This window comes from Oncorhynchus mykiss, chromosome 6, assembly GCF_013265735.2.
Source record: "Oncorhynchus mykiss isolate Arlee chromosome 6, USDA_OmykA_1.1, whole genome shotgun sequence".
Lineage (NCBI taxonomy): Eukaryota > Metazoa > Chordata > Actinopteri > Salmoniformes > Salmonidae > Oncorhynchus > Oncorhynchus mykiss.
Window position 1 is genome coordinate 42,950,007 of NC_048570.1, and position 20,995 is coordinate 42,971,001.

Consider the following 20,995-nt stretch of genomic DNA (forward strand, 5'->3'; position numbering starts at 1 on the left):
TTTTAGAAACTTCAGAGTGTTTTCTATCCAAACATATGAATAATATGCATATCTTATATTATTGGCATGAGTAGCAGGAATTTGAAATTGGTCACGCTATTTATCCAAAAGTGAAAATTCTGCCCCCTAGCTTTAAGAGGTTTTAACATCCTCATTTGGCGTAGTCGGCTGGATCAAGCACTTCTATGAGCAAGTGTTGAGAAGTGGTCTGGGAGGTTCAGTTGGTTTTTAGTGAATACAAAGAACGGTGGGTGGCAAAGAGCAGGCGCATGGACATTTGAGGCCTTTTCTGGGGACTGTGGTGACTGCTGGGGACCAGTCCTGTTTTACTGCCAGTGGTGCATCATGGATAGCAACATGGGTTCCTTATGCAATCTAACATTCTGTATCATTCTCCTCAGGGGAAGCCAGGGAACAGAGGTTTACCAGGGCCTAGAGGAACAGCTGGACTAGAGGTGGGATTGTCTTTAGTGTTCTGTATTTACTAAACATGTCAAGATTTAGTCTTACTTTGGCCATGTATGTAGAATGTATGTAAGAGATAAGACAGAAATCTGGCATTGCCACATAGGCCAGAGAAAATACAAAGTGTTTTTTTATGCATAGTGCTTTTGTCCCTGCCTTGACCCTCTGTCTCCATATTGTTTTCCAGGGCGATGAGGGGCCACTGGGACCACCTGGGTCAACAGGACCAGAGGTGAGTGCTAATTGGACAGCTCAGAACCAAAACAAGGAACTCAGAAAACACAATATGGGTCACTCAGCACATGAAAACACCCAAATGTTCATCTCCACCATCAAAAAGCCTGTTTCATAACAATGGCACTTCAGAGTGGAAGGCAATTTGCTGCAGTCCGTGTTTAAATCCAGCTGAATCACTATGATCTGGTTAGCTACATACCAGCAGCACTTGGCTAGCTGTCAGTCTATTGTGCAGAAAATCTATTTTGATAGATGGCTCAACGCTTATTGTGCATTTGTGGCAACGGTTTGGTCAGTAAAATTGCTGTGCTACCACCACATGGTGCTCATCTGTGAGACAAAAACAACACCATTGGAAGAGATGGGATTATAAAAAACAAAGCTTTATGGTTTTAAACCAATGAAAATAAAGTCACTCATTTATGCACCTAGTCAGCTATCCCAGTTAGAGAATTATGATTTCTTTGAAATAAGAAACTGTCCAAATGTCTGCTTTCTGCATTCATTTTTAAAGTTGTTGCTTTTGGAACGCTGCCATTTTGCTAAACACTGATAGTAAATGTCAAGCCTCATTAAAATATTGAAAATTTTATTTTAAAAAACGTCAGTTGGAATGGCTGTTGTGAAATGATAACTCTTCGATCTCTCTTGCCTAATATTTTGTGAGCTTGTTAAGTCAAACTCCTCCAACGTAGACAGATAGATTTCCCATTCCTTACTCTAAATAATCATAAACATCTGGATATCTATGAGGATAGACTCTCTCTTTCTCTTCTCCTAGATCCATTAAGCTAGGTCTGAAAGCCAAACCTCTGATTGTGTCAGTTAGTGTATGTATCCCAAATGGCACCCTATTCCCTATAAAGTGCACTACTTTTGACCAGGGGTCTAGTGGCCCTTGTCAAAAATAGTGCACTATATAGGGAATAGGGTTCCATTTGGGATGTAGACAGTAGCCTTGGATTCCACCGTACTGCATCTTCCTGCAGAGACATCCAATTTGTATCCATCATAGCCTGAATAGAGAGTTAATCTGGAGTCACCCGAAGTTCATACAGACTAAGCACATTAAATAACAGAGGATTCTAAACTGCCATCTCCAAAAGATGGAAACCACAACGAACTGAATATACTGATTCAATATAACACATAACACATTTGATCCAATTATAGTTTAAAGGCCCAGTGCAGTCAAAATGACGTTTTCCTGTGTTTAAATATCATAACAGCTGATGAAACTAAGACTGTAACAGTGTGAAGAAATGTGATCCGTGTTATTTCCTGATAATTGCTGGTTGAAAATGCAATACAAGACCTTCTAATCAGCAGGTTTGCATGCACAGAAAGTTTGGCTTTCCATGGTGACATCAACATGCAGGAAATTGGTTAATAGGCCAATTCCAAACCTCTCTGCCAATTTCTCCTCCCCACTCAGACCACTCCCAGACAGTCCTAGCACAATTCTTGCTTGAGAAGTAGTTTTTTGGTAAAAAAATATATTTTTGCCCATTTTAATGGAAGTAGCTTGGTTTCCATACAATTGTCGACAGATTTTCAGAATATTCTAAAATCTGCATTAAGAAAACATTTGCATTTTCCCACCAGTGCTGTGTTTCCACCAAACTGTGTGCAATGAGGTAGTGAACACAACATTTTCTTTTTCGCTTATGTTTAAAAAAAAATCTGAAGTTCAATGTGTTTCCATCGCATTTTCAACATTACCAATAGTTTTGTCAGAAAAACTGGTGCATTAAATTAGCAAATGTGCCGACTCTGGTCTTGGCACCTGCGCTCCAGCCAGCAGTTTGCAGATACAGTGCAGGCGGCTAGTATACATGATGAGATTAGAATGGATGAGTGCAAGAATGTTTTTATTTGACAGTAGTCAAGCATTGACCATCATGTCACCAGAATAAGACCCCCGGAGCATCAAGCTCATCCCCATGCAGTTTCACCACCCTGTGAAGTTCATCATAACTTACATCTATAGCCCAATACAGTAAATTGCATTGTTTCCCAAGTCATGGTGGCAGGATGACACACCATACCATTGTGTGACTCCAAGTTTACTTCGACATGTGCAAATATTGATATAATAATCATCATAAAGGCTTTTCCATCGCCATTTATCGCATGATACATTTTACAGACACAAACAGATCCCACCATGTCAAACGAACAAATTATCTGTTGGCATTTCTGAAAAAGTATCCAAATTCCCTGTTTCCATCACAGCTGTCGAGATTTTTTTTTTTTATGCGGTATGACTTTACTCGCATAAAAACTGTGGATGGAAAGAAACCTAGTTAGTAAAGTACTTATTTGTTACCCAGAAATGATTTCATATTAATATAAAAATGTCTGCATTGGGCCTTTAATACTGTAACGCATTAGGGAACTTTGATGCTGAATTGTTTATGAGTCATTGAAAAATATAGAGTGGGATGGGGACGTTTCTATTCTCGGCCAAGAAAAAGCCTTTAGCAAAAACCATACAAAAGTATCACAGATTTTTTTGCACGTTAAACTTTGACAAAAGCGGAAGACATTCCACCAAATTTGTGTAAAAGTGCTTTGTTGGCGCTCTTAATAACTTTTTGGAATGTTTTCTTATCACTCATTCTAAATAACAAAGACATGAATCATGTCACTCACTGGTTTCAGGAAGAGAAGACAGTATACGAATTAGTCCGTAAGGGGACACATCTTGGACACACAATTGAGGTGTATGAAAGTATCATTGCAAACTTCCTCATTTGCAAATATCAATACAGACACACATCAAGTCTTGAATCTAGGTTCTACTTACCGTATTATGTGTAGTAATGTAGATTTGGTAGTAGTGACTGTAAGGTACAATACTGTGGTTCTACTTACGACACACCGGTAATAGGCCTGATTACCAACAACGACGAGACAGCCTACAAGGAGGAGCCAGGCACTCTAACGGTGTGGTGCCAAGCCATGCCCCTCAATGTTAGCAAAACAAAGGAGCTAATTCTGGATTTCAGGAGGAACCAGGCTGGACACGCCCCCATCCTCAACAACGGGGCTGCCATGGCGTACATATCTCAGAGAAGATTAATGTCACGTGTGCTCCCTCTCCGGTCTCTAGGTCACCAGGCTCCTCGTTATGGCGCACACCAGTCACCATCATTACGCCCAACTGCGCATCATCAGACTCACCTGGAATGCATCACCTCCTTTATTACCTGCCCTATATACAGTTGAAGTTGGAAGTTTACATACACCATAGCCAAATACATTTAAACTCAGTTTTTCACAATTCCTGACATTTAATCCTAGTAAAAATTCCCTGTCTTAGGTAAATTAGGATCACCACTTTATTTTAAGAATGTGAAATGTCAGATTAATAGTAGAGAGAATTATTTATTTCAGCTTTTATTTCTTTCATTCCCAGTGGGTCAGAGCTTTACATACACTCAATTAGTATTTGGTAGCATTGCCTTTAAATTGTTTAACTTGTGTCAAATGTTTAGGGTAGCCTTCAATAACCTTCCCACAATAAGTTGTGTGAATTTTGTCCCATTCCTCCTGACAGAGCTGGTGTAACTGAGTCAGGTTTCTAGGCCTCCTTGCTCGCACACACAGTTCTGCCCACAGATTTTCTATGGGATTGAGGTCAGGGCTTTGTGATGGCCACTCCAATACCTTGACTTTGTTTTCCTAAAGCCATTTTGCCACAACTTTGCTTGCAAGTATGCTTGGGGTCATTGTCCATTTGGAAGACCCATTTGCGACCAAGCTTTAACTTCCTGACTGATGTCTTGAGATGTTGCTTCAATATATCCACATAATTGTCCTGCCTCATGATGCCATCTATTTTGTGAAGTGCACCAGTCCCTCCTGCAGCAAAACACCCCCACAACATGATGCTGCCACCCCTGTGCTTCACGGTTGGGATGGTGTTCTTCGGCTTGGAAGCCTCCCCCTTTTTCCTCCAAACATAATGATGGTCATTATGGCAAGACAGTTCTATTTTTGTTTCATCAGACCAGAGGACATTTCTCCAAAAAGTATGATCTTTGTCCCCATGTGCAGTTGCAAACCGTAGTCTGGCTTTTTTATGGTGGTTTTGGAGCAGTGGCTTCTTCCTTGCTGAGCTACCTGGGAGGCCTCGGCTGGTTTGTTGGGTTCCCCTGCCTCAACTGGCTCGACCGGTTTCCATACCTCAGCTGGCACGATAGGCTCCCATGCCTCAGCTGGCTCGATAGGCTCCCATGCCTCAGTTGGTGAACAGGTTCCCGTGCCTTGACTGAAGCAACCGGGGAGATCTCAGCTGGCTCATCAGGCCCTCACGCCTCAGCCGGTTTGTTAGGTTTCTGTCTAAGCGGAGGCGACCGGTCGCAGAAGCAGAGGCGACCGGTCGCACACCTGTCACCATCGTTATGCGCACCTGCGCATCATCAGACTCACCTGGACAGCATCACCTCCTTGATTACCTGCATTATATATGTCACTCTCTTTGGTTCCTTCCCCAGGTGTCATTGTTTTTGTTTAAGATTCATGTCCATGTGCTGTTATTGTTTCTTGTTTGTATTATGTTCTGTTTATTTTATTAAAACTCACTCCTTGAACTTGCTTCCCGACTCTCAGCGCACATCGTTACAATTAATTATGTAACCACATGGACACCGTGGTGAAGAAGTCACGACAGCGACTCTTCAAACTCAGGATTCTGAAGAAATTCAGCCTGTCCCTGAGGGCCCTCAGTGTTCTACAGGAGCACCATCGAGAGCATACTGTTAGGCTGCATCACAGCCTAGGGTGGCAACTCCACCACTGTGAACCGCAATGCGCTTCAGAGTGTGATGCTTGCAGCCGAACGCACCATTGGGTGCACACTGCCTGCCCTACAGGATTCCTACAACACCAGGTGTTGCAGGAAGGCCAAGAAGATCATCAGGGACCCCAGCTACCCAAGCCATGCCCTGTTCGCCCCACTTCAATCAATCTGACACGGGTAGTACAGGAGCATCATCGCAAAAAACTGGAAGACTGGCCAATAGTTTATACCCTCAGACCATCAGGCTGCTGAATAGCCACCACTAGTCAGCCTCCTGCTCGCCCCTCCCCCTACTACTCCCCATATGGATTTTCTCCCCCACCCCCTTAACAGTCACTACTCTGCCTCCCCCAATGGACATTTATTTATTCATCACTGCAACAGTTGTTATGATGTGTATATACTGCTATTTCTATTTAGATGGTTTTTCTTATTGCCATTTTCATTATTTTATTAAAATTAGTCCTTCATGAGCTCGGAGTCTAAGATTTTCACTGTACCCTGCAATCACACCTGCAACCCTGTACATGTGACTATTAATCACTCTGAATCTGATGAAGTACTGTACTATGGTTCATGTTTGTCTTCTGTTCAGGGCAGACCTGGAAGGCATGGATTCCCGGGGGAAACAGGAACCGAAGGATTGAAGGTCAGATCCTATTAAAATGATGCACCATTCAACTGGCTGAGTGTCTCTCTCTCGCCATCCGCCTGAGTCTATCACTATCACTGTCGTTAAACATGGTCTCCCATGCTCTCTCTGCCTGTTTCTCTTTGTCTCTCTTGGCCTGTTTCTCTCTTTCTGTCTCTCTTTATCCCAACCTGTAAAGTCTTATTTAACTGTGTAAATTTGACATACATTTTCTACTACCAGGTGAACTGCCCTCTCACCACATTCTCTCTGGCTGATCTGAACTTCAAAAAGGTCTGAATCTGTTGATACAGAATTAAATGAATGAAATGCTAATTCTGTCTTCTGCTATAGGGTGAGACGGGAATAACTGGAGAGGTCGGAAAGCTTGGAGAGAGGGTAAAGGCTTCTCTCTCTCTGTCTCTCACTGTTTGTATACTTTACTCTGTGTGTGTGTACTGTGTACTCGGAGTCTCTCTCTCTCTCTCTCTCGCTCTCTCTGTTTGTTTACTTTACTCTGTGTGTGTGTACTGTGTACTCGGAGTCTCTCTCTCTCTCTCTCTCTCTCGCTCGCTCTCTCTCTCTCTCTCTGTTTGTTTACTTTACTCTGTGTGTGTGTACTGTGTACTCGGAGTCTCTCTCTCTCTCTGTTTGTTTACTGTACTCTGTGTGTGTACTGTGTGTGTGTGAGTTTGTGTTTTGCTTTTGCCCCACTGCTCCAAAGGCAATGGTGTAAGTACAGGACTTTGACTGTCTTTTCCTGTGTTGCTGTCTTTAGGGACTTGTGGGTTTTATCGGGCCTAATGGGGAGACAGGCCTAGCTGGAGAAAAGGTTAGATGTGCATCTTTACGTTAGACATTACAGGAAGACTTCTCATGTCATATATCTTATGATGCCATATTGAAAGAGATTCTGATTAATATATGTTATTGTTCTACTTTCCCAGCGTGCTAAACTGGTTGAGATTATGCTATTACAGACAGTTGTAATCTGGTTCTAATGAAGCAATTTCAACCAGTTTTGCCTGCTGGGATTGCTTCCTGTTGATGTCTTGAGATTTACAGTGCCTTCAGAAAGCCTCTTGACTTTTTTCACATTTTGTTAAATTGAGATTTTTGGGTTACTGTCCAACACACAATACTCCATAATGTCAAAGTGGAATTATGTTTTTCAAAATGTTTAGAATGTATAATGTATAAAAAAAAATGTCAAGCTGAAATGTCTTGAGTCAAAGTATTAAACAACTTCAGAAGTACAAATGTACTTAACTAGTCACATAATACGTTGCAGGAACTCACTGTGCAATAATAGTGTTATGTGATTTAAAAAAAATGAAAAATACATTTGAAAAAAGCAGACTTGAATATCCCTTTGAGTATAGTGAAGTTATTAATTACACTTTGGTGTATCAATACATCCAGTCAATACAAAGATACTAACAAAGGAAAACACTCAAGGATTTTGCCTTTAGGCAAATGTTGACTTTAAAACAGTTACAGAGTTTAATGGCTGTGAAAGGAGAACACTGAGGATGGATCAACAACATTGTAGTTACTGCACAATACTAACCTAAATGACAGAGTAAAAAGAAGGAAGCCTGTACAGAATAAAAATATTCAAAAACATGCATCCTGTTTGCAATAAGGCACTAAAGTAAAACTGCAATAAATGTGGCAAAGAAAGAACTTGAACCTGATAACAAAGCGTTATGTTTGGGGCAAATCTAACAACACATCCTTGAGTATCACTCTTCATATTTTCAAGCATGGTGGTGGCAGCATCATGTTATGGGTATGCTTGTCACGGCAAGGACTAGGGAGTAAAAATAAATGGAATATAGTTAAGCACAGGCAAAATCTTAGAGGAAAACCTGGTTCAGTCTGCTTTCCAACAGACACTGGGAGACAAATGAACATTTCACCTGGACAATAACCTAAAATTCAAGGCCAAATATACATTGGAGTTGCTTATCACGATGACATTGAATGCTCCTGAGTGGCATAGTTACAGTTTTGACTTAAATAGGCTTCAAAATCTGTCAAGATTTGAAAATGGCTGTCTAGCAATGATCAACAACCAACTTGACAGAGCTTGAAGGGTTTTAAAAATAATAATGTGCATATATTGTACAATTCAGGTGTGCAAAGCTCTTAGACTTACCCAGAAAGATTCACAGCTGTAATCACTGGCAAAGTTGATTCTAACATGACTCAGGGGTGTGAATACTTATGTAAATTGAATATTTCTGTATTTAATTTTCAATAAATGTGCAAATAATTCTGAAAGCATGTTTTCACTTTGTCATTTTGGGCTATTGTGTGTCGATGGGTGAGGGGAAAAAAAGAAGATTTAATCCATTTTGAATTCAGGCTGTAACACAACAAGATGTGGAATAAGTCAAGGGTTATGAATACATTCTGAAGGCAATGTAACTATTACCCTGGGTTTCCCCTGACCTTGTGACCTGACTAGGACTAACTCCAGGCCCAGAGTTTTTCCTAGTCAGGTCATGTGGTCAGGAAAAACTCCTGGCCTTACCTATGTAATACAGGGTCCTTATAGTTATGTTTGTTTTCCCAGGGGGACCGTGGGGAGATGGGCTTGCCTGGACCGCCAGGGGAAAAGGGGGCGATGGTAAGGAGTAAGTCTGGACCCCGTCTGTCTTCCAAGGGGCATTCAACTCTATATGGGTCGGGTAATGTTCCATGTGGGGGTCTAGTGTTAGGACAGAGTGCCATGTGGGGGCTTGGCGATAAGGAATGGGGTACTAAGATAGGTATCACTGAAAAATAGTTATGTATTGAGCTTGTATATCTTGTATGAAATTACGTTTTTGTTAGGTCATACTGGCCAACTTCATGTTGAGATGAACTGTAGTGAGAAGAGTATTTATGTTGGATCTAAGTGTGCAGAAGTTTCCAAATAAGTTATTTTTATATCTAATCTCAATACAAGCCTCTCAACTCAATACCCAGTATGGTAAAAGCAGAAACATTTGCTTACACAGCTGAAAGACAGCTGGAGGTGCATCTTCAGGTAACTGCCAAAATAATGGAAATAGTGAGTGATACAAGTATATTGAAAGCAGGTTCATCCACACAGGTGTGGTTCCTGAGTTAATTAAAAGCAATTAATATCCCATTATGCTTAGGGCCATGTATAAACATTTTGGGCTGGCCATTATTTTGACTGCCATGGCTATGCCCCCAAAGTATAACAATGCCCCCATCCACAAGGCACGATTGGTCACTGAATGGTTTGATAAGTCACCAGATCTCAAACCAATTTAACACTTATGGGAAATTCTGGGGTGGTGCCTAAAGACAGTGTTTTCCACCACTATCAACGAAACACCAAATTATGGAATTTCTGGTGGAAGAATGGTGTCGCATCCCTCCAGTAGAATCTATGCCAAGGCGCATTGATGCTGTTTTGGCTTGTGGTGGCCCAAGCCCAATTAAAACACTTTATGTTGGTGTTTCCCTTATTTTGGCAATTATCTGTGGTCACTAGAGATTCCATGGCACTTATTGTAAGAGTCGGGGTGTGAACCCCGGTGTCCTGGTTAAATTCCCAATCTGGCCCACATATCATCATGGCCAACTAATGATCCCCAGCTTCCAATTGGCTCATTCATCCCCCCTCCTATCCCCTGTAACTATTCCCGCGGTCATTGCTGTATGTAGAATGTGTTCTCAGTCAACTTAGTTGTTTTTACTCAAGCTGTTTATTGTATGACAACTGGAGTAGGCCAGATACAGTATAACTCCGTACCTAAACTAACAAACTGTCCAGTCAGCCACATCATGCAGGCTAAGAATAGATACATTACATCAAAATTGTTGAACAGACAACATATTGTCAATAGTCACCAGTTCACTTTCAGTATTATTTAGAGTATGTAAAAAAGGGGTTACATGGGTTTGAAGTATGATGGATGTCTTCATGGTGTTGTGGTGTTCTGTCTGTCTATCAGGGTCATCCCGGAACTCCTGGAGAGTGTGGCCCCTCTGGACCTCTAGGGATACCAGTAAGTAAAGCCTGCTCACTTTACCTTTCTGGGACCGGTTTCCCGGACCCAGATTAAGCCTAATCCTGGACTAAAAACAACTTTCAATGGAGATTTTTGTTGTTGTCCATGGAGTAGTCTTAAATTGGGTCTTTCAAACCGGCCCATAAGGTTATGGTACCATTTTAAACGTCCTGTGCCCTCTAGATTTACGAGAACAAACCCCATCACACCAACACTACTCTAAAATACCATCCTTTGTCATTTGCATTTGGCGGTCTAAGGCACTGCATCTCAGTGCAAGAGGTGTCACTATGGTACCTGGTTCGAATCCAGGCTCTATCACATCTGGCTGTGATTGGGAGTGCACAATTGGCCCAGCGTCGTTCGGGTTTGGCTGGAGTAGGCTGCCATTGTAAATAAGAATTTGTTGACTTGCCTAGTTAAATAACGGTTAAATAAAATAAAATACAGCATGGCAGAATGAACTCAGAAGCAAGACATCACTGCTGTAAACAGAAACTGAATCACAAACTGAATGAGACTTCAAGTTAGAACTTGTGTTCTATTTGGCACATCATCTTAGCATAGAGTGAGTGTAGTTTATTAAAGTGTCTTTCAAGGTCAGACTAGAAAGTCTACTACCCATTCTGGCTCCTCAAAGGTCTGTTGCCTTTCTTGTTTGGAATCCAGCTACGTAAACATAGCCAATAAAGGTCTGTAACGAGGCCCATATAGTAACACCGCTAAGTCCTTTTTACTCTTCGCTCATTTGGAGACCAAAGAAAATAGTTTTTCACACAAAGGGGAGGTTGGGAGAAATTCCTCCTAGCACATACCTCTGTTGATGGGGAGTGAGAGTGACAGTCATTCATTCAAACAGGCAGCTGTAAACGTTTCTTTAGTACCTCTGGCTAAAGCTAATGCAGCTCCCACCCTTTTGCCTTTATAGCATGTCTACATGTCTCTAGTCTCTTTACGCCGTGCACTGACATCACACAAGTTGTGGCAAGACATGCCGGACTGTCTCAGAGCCGCTTTCGCAAACTGCACGGAAGACAGCAGGCGAGTACTTTACTCTAAAAGGTGGAACATACTCTTCAACTTCTGACCAGGTGTCCTTTGAAAAGGACATGCTTCATCTCAATAGAATCTCTTTTACAAGCACGACTAAAACACATGTCCTTCAAGTGCATGATCTCAGCTCTTTGGTCATGATAGGGATGAATGGCATTCACTAGCATCCTGGAGACCCAGTCCAACTCTCATTAGTCAGTCCTGCAACTCGTCTCAGTGAGTGTTGTAACGTTATTGCCTTCCGTCATATAATTGTGTTGTAATGTTCTTCCTCCTGCAGGGCCAAGCCGGATCAAGGGGTCTCGGTGGGATCAGAGGAATCAAAGGCAGGAGGGTAAGGAATAAGGTTTCCTCTTTAAGCATCTGTACTTTCTGCTATGAATTGCTATGGTTGTCATAAACTTGCTGTGCAACACAAGGTGGCATTGACGTGGATCAGTGGTCACCAACCTTTTCTGAGCCAAGATCACTTTCGCAGTCAAAATGCCAGCCGAAATCTACCGCTCAAATAGTTTTTTTTTAACATGACTTAAAAACTGTAACATTAACCGAATAAAACAGTTCTGTAGGAATGAGGTTTAGGCAGTAGGCTAAATACATTATCACAGCATATTGGTAATATGCCTGGCCTGTCAATATTGTTAAGTTCAGAGTGTCTCTGAACTTACAATGCCTAGCCCCAAGTCGTTATATATTTAAAAAAATGATTGTGCATTTTGCTATTTGTCTCATGACTCCTGCATGCTTTGACTACGAACTTTCTTTACCCAGCAGTGGGACAGACTATGTTTGTTCCCACACTCGGGACTCTGACTCTCTATTGGTTACACAGATTTTTGGCCTCCCATCCCATTCTAACCACTTCTCGCCGGCTTTGTATTCATGTTACCTGATGAAATTGCTGTACAATATGATCTTGTTGCCATCTGATGCACATTCAGATGTCATAAATCAACACTGTCCTCTGCTGTGCCTTGATTGTATTACTGTTGATGATATCTGGAAATGTGCATGTACACCCTGGCCCATCTACAGTTGCTTGCCCCAATTCTGACTTGTGCTCTGATATCTGCTTCACTGATTTCTGCTCCCGTAAAAGCCTGGGTTTTCTGTGCCTTAACAATAGAAGCTTATTACCTAAAATTGATCAATTGAAAGTGTGAGTTCACAGCTCCAATCCAGATGTGTTGGTCATTACTGAGACGTGGCTGAGGAAGAGTGTTTTGAATACTGATGTTAACCTTTCTGGTTATAACCTTTTTCGTCAAGACAGGTCTTCCAAAGGTGGGGGAGTGGCATTCTTTACCAAGGATCACCTTCAGTGCTCGGTTGTCTCCACCAAATCTTTCCCCAAACAATTTAATTTGCTGGTTTTATGTATTAAACTTTCAAATAGCTCTTTGTTGACTGTTGCTGGGTGCCATTGTCCTCCATCAGCACCGGCCTGTACCCTACCTGCCCTAACTTCTCTTGGCCCCTTACACCAAGTCTGAATTTGTCCTGCTAGATGACATAAACTGCGACATGCTTAAACCACCTGACCTAGTCCTAAAGCAATGGAAATCCCAAAATCTTTCTCAGATTATTACCAATCCGACAAGGTATGACTCCAAGCACCCAGAAAAGGCTCATCTTCTTGATGTTATCCTACAAATAATCCTAATAGGTATATGTCTGGTGTTTTCTGTAATGACCTTAGCGAGCACTGTTTTATAGCCTGTGTTCGTAATGGCTGCTCAGTGAAACGACCTGTCCTGATTTGTCATAGACGCATGCTAAAAAACTTGAATGAGCAAGCTTTCCTTCATGAACTGGCCTCTGTAAAATGGTATAGAATCAGCTTGATCCCCTCTGTCAAAGACGCTGGGACCTTCTTTTTTATATTTTCAGTGGTATTGTTAACAAACACGCCCCCATAATGAAAATTATAATTAAAAACAGGTTCAGCCTCTGGTTCGACCGTGAGTCGAGTTACTCCACTTCAAGAATTCCATTTGGCGAAAGGCTCAGCACATGCATACTCTGGCCATTGTTCAGGCAAGAAATAGGTGCATTTAGGCTATTCGGAGGGCCAAAGTTAGTCACTTTAAGGAGCAGTTCTCTCTCTGTGGGTGTAACAGTATACATTTAGACCGTCCCCTCGCCCATACCCGGGCGCGAACCAGGGACCTTCTGCACATGTCAACAACTGACACCTACGATGCGTCGTTACCCATCGCTCCACAAAAGCCGCGGCCCTTGCAGAGCAAGGGGAACTACTACTTCAAGGTCTCAGAGCAAGTGACGTCACTGATTGAAACGCTATTTAGCGCCCACGCTAACTAAGCTAGCCGTTTCACATCTGTTACATGGGTCTAACCCCAAGAAGTTCTGGAAAACTGTTAAAGACCTGGAGAATAAACCCTCCTCCTCACAGCTGCCCATGTCCTTTAAAGTTGATGTGGTCATTACTGACAAGAAGCACATGGCTGAGCTCTTTAATCACCACTTCATTTAAGCCAGGATTCCTATTTGACTCAGCCATGCCTCCTTGCCTGTCCAACATTTCCTCATCTCCCACCCCTTCTAATGCGACTATCCCCAATGCTTCTCCCTCTTCTTCCCTTGCCCCGCTACAAAGTTTCTCCCTGCAGGCAGTCACTGAGTCTGAGGTGCCAAAGGAGCTCCTGAAACATGACCCCCAAAAAACATCTGGGTCAGATGGTTTAGACCCTTTCTTCAAGGTGACTTCCCCTATCATCGCCAGGCCTATCTTCAAACTCTTTAACCTGTCTCTTCTTTCTGGGGAGGTTCCCATTGCTTGGAAGGCAGCCACAGGTCATCCTTTATTAAAGGGGGGGGGGGGGTCAAGCTGATCCTAACTGTTATAGGCCTATTTCTATTTCTCCCTGTTTATCAAATGTGTTGGAAATCAACTGACTGGTTTTCTTGATGTCTATAGTATTCTCTCTGGTATGCAATCTGGTTTCCACTCAGGTTATGGATGTGTCACTGCAACCTTAAAGATCCTCAATGAGGTCACCATTGCCCTTGATTCTAAGCAATGTTGTGCTGCTATTTTTATTGACTTGACCAAGGCTTTTGATACGGTAGACAATTCTGTTCTTGTGGGCTGGCTCAGGAGTATTGGTGTCTCTGAGGGGTCTTTGGTCTTTGGTTTGCTAACTACCTCTCTCAAAGTGTGCAGTGTATAAAGTAAAGAATTTTGCTGTCTCAGCCCCTGCTTGCCACCAAGGGAGTACCCTAAGGCTCAATCCCTGGCCCTGTGCTCTTCTGAATTTACATCAATAACAATGCTCAGGCAGTAGGTACCTCTCCCATCAATTTATATGCAGATGATACAGTCTTATACTCAGCTGGCCATCCCAGGTGTTTGTGTTAAAGGCTCAAGCTTTGATAACAAAATAGATCAGTTGATGTAGAACTTGCGAGGCACTGCAGAGCTTAAATTGAAATAATTCGCTTTTTTATTTTACTGGACTGATGGTATCTGCATCTAATGGTGATGGTGCTTTCAAGACAACTGGGAACTCCGAACATAACAAGGTCAAATCATGATGTCCGTAATCTTCAGGTCGGAAATTTGCAGTTCTAGAAAGATGCCAGAGTTTCCGACTATGAATTCCGACTTGGAGTTCGAAACGATTTTTCCCAGTCTAATCTCGTTATTTCCGAGTACTCGGTTGTCTTGAACGCACTGAAGTCGGATAGTTCTGAGTTCCCAGTTGTTTTGAACACAACATTAGTCTCAGCAGAGGGAGAGAGCAGCAGAGGGTCTGCCTCTCACGGTCCCTGCTCTCTCCTTCCTTTCCTCTGGTGATACTGACCAGAGAGATGGGACATCGTCTTTCACCTAATGGCGAAACTCGAGTTGCACCGAACCTGCCTCATGCGCAAATTCATGTTGTTCCTATGACCAGAGAAAGTGAAGGATTCCTCAATATTAAAATAGACACGACGAGCTGCTGATAATAATACAAATGCAGGCTTATCGATACACTTGGCTACTAATCAATTGCAGCTGCAGCATGAGTGTTTTATGTTTTGGAATAGTGTTGAATAAAAACAGTGTTAAAAGTGCTGAATAAAAACTTTAACATGAACTTACTCATAAAAACAGCAGCTCTTTGCTGTATTGTTTGACAGTCTCTCTCCATGGTCATGGTTTTAAAAATTATCAAATCTTACGTAGGCTAGCATCAAACTTATCTGTGGCCGTGGTCCTGGAAGCTCTGTAGGCACGGCGATGTGAGTTATCCAATTGACCAGCGCAGTAAGCACCCACGATTTAGCCACAGAACTCCCGGTCCGCCAGGCAGGCGGAGTTTGTCTTTTCAGACAAATTTAAATTGTTCAAAATGGGTACAATTTGCTTACCCGGTGCGCAGGGCTTCTGAATCAAGTGCACCTGCCACCAACAATTGTGATCAGCCAGTTAGCAACCACTGATTTAGATAGAAAGCTGGACACAACATTCATTGAACATTATACTGTAGATATGCTAGTGTGAGAGAACCAATATAGTACAACAAAGTACAATATACTACAACATACTGCCTGGATAAAGGGTTACCATTTATTGCACTGTAGGTCTGCTCAACTGTGTGACTGATCGCTCTAATATGCATAAGTGGTATCATTTGGGGATATTGTTTAATCATTTTGCATAACTTGTTTAATATTCGAAGCAATCACAGATTGAATAGTTAATAACCTATAATAGCCGTTAAGTATAAAAATGGTCTATAAAAATGAACCATAGAAGATCAATGCAATTAAACTCAGATGTGGCACATTAAGCGATGGAAAAGGGGCAGAGATTCTTTGGTGGTGAAACAATCTTCTTACAGTATATCAGTATTCACAAATCCGTATTCATAAAGTACCTCCATTACAGATTTACCCAAACCCTGCCAGACAGTGATATCCTTTAGATCAGCAAAGCACCACCAACAAAGATCTGCAATGACTCCAGACGCCAGTACCACAACAGCCTGGGGAGAGAGATGATAGATTCAGTATGTGTCTGAGAAAGAACGAAGTGAAACAATCATATCTTATATAGGGCAGGGAAGTACCACAAACAAAGATCTGCCCTGACTCAGACCCTGCCAGATAATACCACAGCGGCACTGGGGAGAGAGATGAGACATACCGTTTATGTCTGAGAGAAGGATAGTAAGAGCACTTCTCCAACAACAGATAGCACTGTTTACTCAATAGCATCATTCCAAGTCCTCCTTTGTTAATTGTGTGTTTGCTGCATATGTTGAGGTTGGACAGACGAAGCCAGTGAGGCTTTGAATTAGGTAAGAGAGGAACAAGGAGGTTATACATTCAGCTCTGTCGTGGACTCTAACCCCCTCTGGTGTGAGTTATCTTCATGACTCTTCAATCCTCAAGGGATGCATTTCGTTGAATCCTATGTGCGCAATTACCAAGCACATGTTGGCCACCTTGAATCATTGACCTCAACCCAGTCTCTAAGACCAAGAGCCGTAGCATTCACAGAGATGAAAATTATCGAGGGACACAGCAGTAACACATGGTCTGGTTGACTAGATACGATGCAGAACGAATCATGTCATTCCCTGTTAGTGGAGAGAATGGACCAGTGTCGTGAGGGAAGAATCGTCCGCGTCATGATCATCTCTGCTCCAAAAGAAACAGGACCGGCCATTTCCCATCAATCAAATGTATTTATAAAGCCCTTTTTATATTAGCAGTTGTCACAAAGTGCTTATACAGAAACCAAGCCTATAATCCCAGAGAGGAAGCAATGCAGATGTAGAAGCACGGTGGCTAGGAAAAACTCACTAGAAAGGCTGGAACCTAGAAAGAAACCTGAAGAGGAACCAGGCTGTGCTGGCTGAAGATTATAAGAGTACACGTTCCTCTTCTGGCTGTGCTGGCTGAAGATTATAAGAGTACATGGCCAATAAGTCTAGATTGTTCTTCAAGATGTTCAAATGTTCATGGATGACCAGCAGGGTCAAATAATAATCACAGTGGTTATGGAGGGTGTAACAGGTCAGCACATCAGGAGTAAACGTCAGTTTACTTTTCATAGCCAAGCATTCAGAGGTCAAGACAGCAGGTGTGGTAAAGAGAGAGAGGAGGGGGTCGAAACAGCATGTCCGGGAAAAGGTAGCACGACAAGGTAGCATGACCGGTAAAAAGGTTAGGATTCCATAGCCGCAGGCAGAACCACAGAAACTGGATCAGCAGCACGAAGGTGGATTGGGGACGGGGACAGCCAGGAGTTGTCAGGCCAGGTAGTCCTGAGGCATGGTCCTAGTGCTCAGGTCCTCCAGGAGAGGAAAGAGAGAGAGAGACAGATGGGAGAACTCAGCAAACTGTATGACTTTATTTACATTCTTGTTTGTTCCTGTGCCATGCAGTGCAGTACCCTCATCAGCAGATGTACTGGACTGCTGAAACTCCCAAGATCACTGAAACGTCTTTGGGGATATCAGGGCTGTCCTAGCAGTACTATCTACTCTGAGCCCAATTCACTGTTGGATATGGCTCCCCTGTGGCTATCCATCTATCAACTTTTCCAAGTTTCAGAATAGTATCTAATCTCCTATGTACTCATGCTAGATGCCTGAAGCACATGGATAGAATTTCTTAAAATCTTTATCAAAATGAATAGGAATTTGTGAAACCATTCAATTATATGACTACATTTTTCCACAGTGATCCTAGTATGGAGCCGTATAGGCATTCACATCTAATAGGTAGGGTCAGATGGAAAGGTCGTGACAGGATTAGTCAGCAGTAAGACTCTAGTCTTGTAAAGGTCATGTGTTCTCTGTGTGACACTGTTCCCGAATGTTCAGTTGAATACCATGGTCATACAATAGCTGGTCTTGGAAAAAAGAACATAGACATCAGTGTGCATTGTATAGGGAAAATCACGAGCGTTTACTGAACCAACCACAGTCACATCTCCCTCTGTCTCCAATAATACCTCTTTCTTCTCAGTAACCATGGATTTGTGTTTTTAAGCAATTTCCCAAATGAACACTGTCATTAGGATGGGAAGTGTGAACATTTAGACGTTTGTTAAAGCCTTTCTGACTGAAGTGCCCTTCATGGTGAAGAGAATACTTCATATTTCATCAATTAATCTCTCTCTTTCTGTCTCTCTTTCTTTCTCGTTTCTCGCTCCCCCCTCTCTCCTACAGGGTCCGAGGGGTCCTGATGGTCCAGCTGGGGAGAAGGGGTCAGTTGGCGGAAAGGTGAGGATGAAGTTCAAAGCTCATATGTCAAAGTCTACACTATTAATACAGTATTTCTGCTCCATAGCTCCACTTCATCTGACTTGACTCAGTTACTGAATGCTACGACCTTTACGGAACGCACTAGCCACAGCCAATGGAAAACATGGATACTGCCACAGCCGCGGGAAGATGTTTTGAGTTGGTGGAGCCTTAAAAAACGCATATCATGCAATTCTGTGTCATTTAGGCCTAAAAGACATCAGAATATTTTTTTATACTACACAAATACTGTCAAACAGATCAATACAAATGAACTGGTCTTGACCTGGCCCGGGCTAATGGAAAAAAGGGAGACGCAGATTGTACAATATTAGAAGAAAATATACTGTATATTATAGGCTACTAAATCAACTTTCCAGGGGCACTGACTCACCCAATGATGAAGATAGCATAAATATGCGTAGCCTAGGCTTTTGACTGGTGATCGTCTCAAGATGGGCCTGAGCTACTATCAAAATCAGTGAGTTGTGAAAAAAAATGGTAGCTTCGACTGACAGATTAGTCTTCTCTTTTCAGCAGTAGGCATTTGCTCTACCAAAATTGTATTTAGAAATTTGTGAAAGGCCTATTGCTATTCACTGAAAGTGCAAAGAGAATGCATAGAAAGAATCCATAGAATGAAAGTGCCCATTCAAGTCAGGACTGGCAGCCATTTTCAATGAACGCATGAGTTTACCAGTCAAATTGCCAGGGTTAGCCAAAACCCTTCCATGGATTATATTTCTATGGCTGCAACGCAACAAGTTCTTCGATATTTGGCCAGCATGCTGCCCAAATTCAGTCAGTGTTCAGACAGGAGTAATTATACAGTATAATTTGGCAAAATTATTTCAATTTATCAGGGAGTGCTGCAGTACCCTCAGCACCCCTACTTCACGTGGCAATGGACTGCAATGCGGCATTGGTTTAGGTCTTAAATTGATACTTAAATATGTCCATATAAGAGTTTTTCAATTGGCTTTGTTCACAAGTCTTTAAATAGTTTTGATTATTTTCAACATCTGAAGGACACTTTTTACTTAAGGGGGGAATCTAGGACAAGAGCTCTTATGTGTAAAGTGTGTGAAGCTGTAAGTGAGATTGACACGTGTTTTCTTACAGGGTCCTGATGGTCCACCAGGAAAATTTGGCTTCCCAGGGGAGATGGTACGTACAGGCAATTTCAAGATCCCTATGTTTTTAATAACAGTTTTTGCTCATACCCTCCTACTCATGGCTATGTCCAAGTCATGGGCTTTTGGGTATAGTCTTTCCTACCTTACTTTGCATGTTGACTTTGCACGCTTTACCCCTCATTTAGTGTTCACATCATTTCCTGGCTGGTAATGAATAGTGTAGGACTATGAGTGCCCATTCATATCATGTTCAACTTGTTAACACATTTTCATTAGAGGTTCCAATGGCCCAATGGCTCATTTAGTTAGAGTGTGATGCTTTAAAGTTACAACGCTAAGGTTGTGGGTTTAATTCTTGTATGGGACATTCACACATACTAAATACATGAATTGAATGTTAACCGTGCGTCACTTTGGATAAATGTGTCTTCGGAACAACCATAATGTTTCCGTTTAATGACCATATTATGTGCTTGATATTCATTTCAACCCTTATTTCTCTCCATGTTATTTTGCTCCAGGGAAATATTGGGGAGCCCGGGGAAGCTGGGCCTAAAGGATTTCCAGTAAGTGATTGGGGCTAACAGAGTGCTCTTTTAGGTTAATCATGCCTTTAGGGTGGACACAGGTTGGAGGGGCAACCATTAGCAATGGAAAAAGAGAGGCTTGTGTGTAGCATGTAGGGCATGCAGTTGTATAACTATTCTCCACGTCGTTGCTGTGAATGTTTTCTCAGTCAACTTACCTGGTAAAATATGGGGGGAAATATACTGTATAAAGAATATGGGGGAAAATAAATAAAGAATATGAAGTTGAGAGTTGCTATGGGTTTGTGGACAAACATTAGCTATGGGAAAAGAGAGGCTTGTGAGTAGCACTTAGTACATTAAAGCTGCGTATGAATAGGCCTCCCAAGTGGGGTAGCGGTCTAAGATCCGTCACTACAGATCCGGGTTCAATCCCGGGCTGTGTCGCAGCCGGCCACAACCGGGAGACCCATGAGGCGGCGCAAAATTGGCCCAGCGTCATCTTGGGTTACGGGAGGGTTTGGCTGGCCGGGATGTCCTTGTCCCATCATGCTCTAGCGTGATGGGTGCTCTCCTGTGGCGGGCCTGGGTGCATGCACAGGACACGGTTACCATTTGAACAGTGTTTCCTCTGACACATTGGTGTGGCTGGCTTCCGGGTTAAGCGAGCATTGTGTCAAGAAGCATTGCGGCTTGGCAGGGTAGTGTTTTGGAGGACGCATGGCTCTCGACCTTTGTCTCTCCCGAGTCCATACGGGAGTTGCAGCGATGGGACAAGACAAGACTGTAACTACCAATTGGATATCATGAAATTGGGGATAAAAAGGGGTGAGATGTGTA

At 42.5% G+C, this 20,995-nt stretch overlaps 1 protein-coding gene across 1 annotated transcript in view; it reads left to right on the forward strand.

Annotated features, from left to right (window-relative positions):
- col27a1b (collagen, type XXVII, alpha 1b) overlaps positions 1 to 20,995 on the forward strand; it is a 138,445-nt gene that overhangs the window by 96,220 nt on the left and 21,230 nt on the right. Inside the window, exons 21-31 of the mRNA XM_021606572.2 lie at positions 402 to 455; positions 653 to 697; positions 6,105 to 6,158; positions 6,495 to 6,539; positions 6,919 to 6,972; positions 8,722 to 8,775; positions 10,118 to 10,171; positions 11,508 to 11,561; positions 18,418 to 18,471; positions 19,615 to 19,659; positions 20,150 to 20,194. Coding sequence (XP_021462247.2) covers positions 402 to 455; positions 653 to 697; positions 6,105 to 6,158; positions 6,495 to 6,539; positions 6,919 to 6,972; positions 8,722 to 8,775; positions 10,118 to 10,171; positions 11,508 to 11,561; positions 18,418 to 18,471; positions 19,615 to 19,659; positions 20,150 to 20,194 — 558 coding nt within the window. The remainder of the gene's footprint in view (positions 1 to 401; positions 456 to 652; positions 698 to 6,104; positions 6,159 to 6,494; positions 6,540 to 6,918; positions 6,973 to 8,721; positions 8,776 to 10,117; positions 10,172 to 11,507; positions 11,562 to 18,417; positions 18,472 to 19,614; positions 19,660 to 20,149; positions 20,195 to 20,995) is intronic.